Source organism: Egretta garzetta, unplaced genomic scaffold (assembly GCF_000687185.1).
Source record: "Egretta garzetta isolate BGI_Z169 unplaced genomic scaffold, ASM68718v1 scaffold404, whole genome shotgun sequence".
Taxonomy (NCBI): Eukaryota; Metazoa; Chordata; class Aves; order Pelecaniformes; family Ardeidae; genus Egretta; species Egretta garzetta.
The window spans coordinates 1476879-1477235 of record NW_009259323.1 but is presented as its reverse complement, the minus strand read 5'-3'; the positions used below and the strand labels follow the sequence as shown (position 1 = coordinate 1477235).

The 357-nt window shown below is 71.1% G+C and overlaps 1 protein-coding gene across 1 annotated transcript in view; it reads right to left on the bottom strand.

Moving 5' to 3' along the window:
* Positions 1–165, bottom strand: part of MED12 (mediator complex subunit 12) — a 38215-nt gene extending 38050 nt beyond the window's left edge. Inside the window, exon 1 of the mRNA XM_035892136.1 lies at positions 121–165. Coding sequence (XP_035748029.1) covers positions 121–165 — 45 coding nt within the window. The remainder of the gene's footprint in view (positions 1–120) is intronic.
* Between the last annotated feature and the right edge of the window lie 192 nt (positions 166–357).

Sequence of the window (357 nt, the reverse complement as noted above, 5' to 3'; positions counted from 1 at the left end):
CTGCCCCCGGCACTGGCACCACCCCTAGCCCCCGCCACCACCTCCCATAACTGCCCCCAACTCCCTACAGCGGCCCCCGTGAGCCCATTGCGACTGTCTCCTCGCAGCTGCTCCCGGGACTCCCGGTTCGGTCCGGTTCTCAGGGACCCAGCCCAGGACACCCATGGTCGGGCTGTGGGTGGGGATCCCCACACCGGCCCTGCTCCTGGGGGGCAGCCGTGTGGGGGTGAGCCCTGTGGCATGGCACGGTGAGCCGTGGGAACATGGCAGGATGAGCCGGGGGGTCCCAGTGCGGTGAGCCATGGTCCCCACTGGAGCGACCCATGGGGCGCCGTTTGGGGTGGGCCCCTTGGCGGT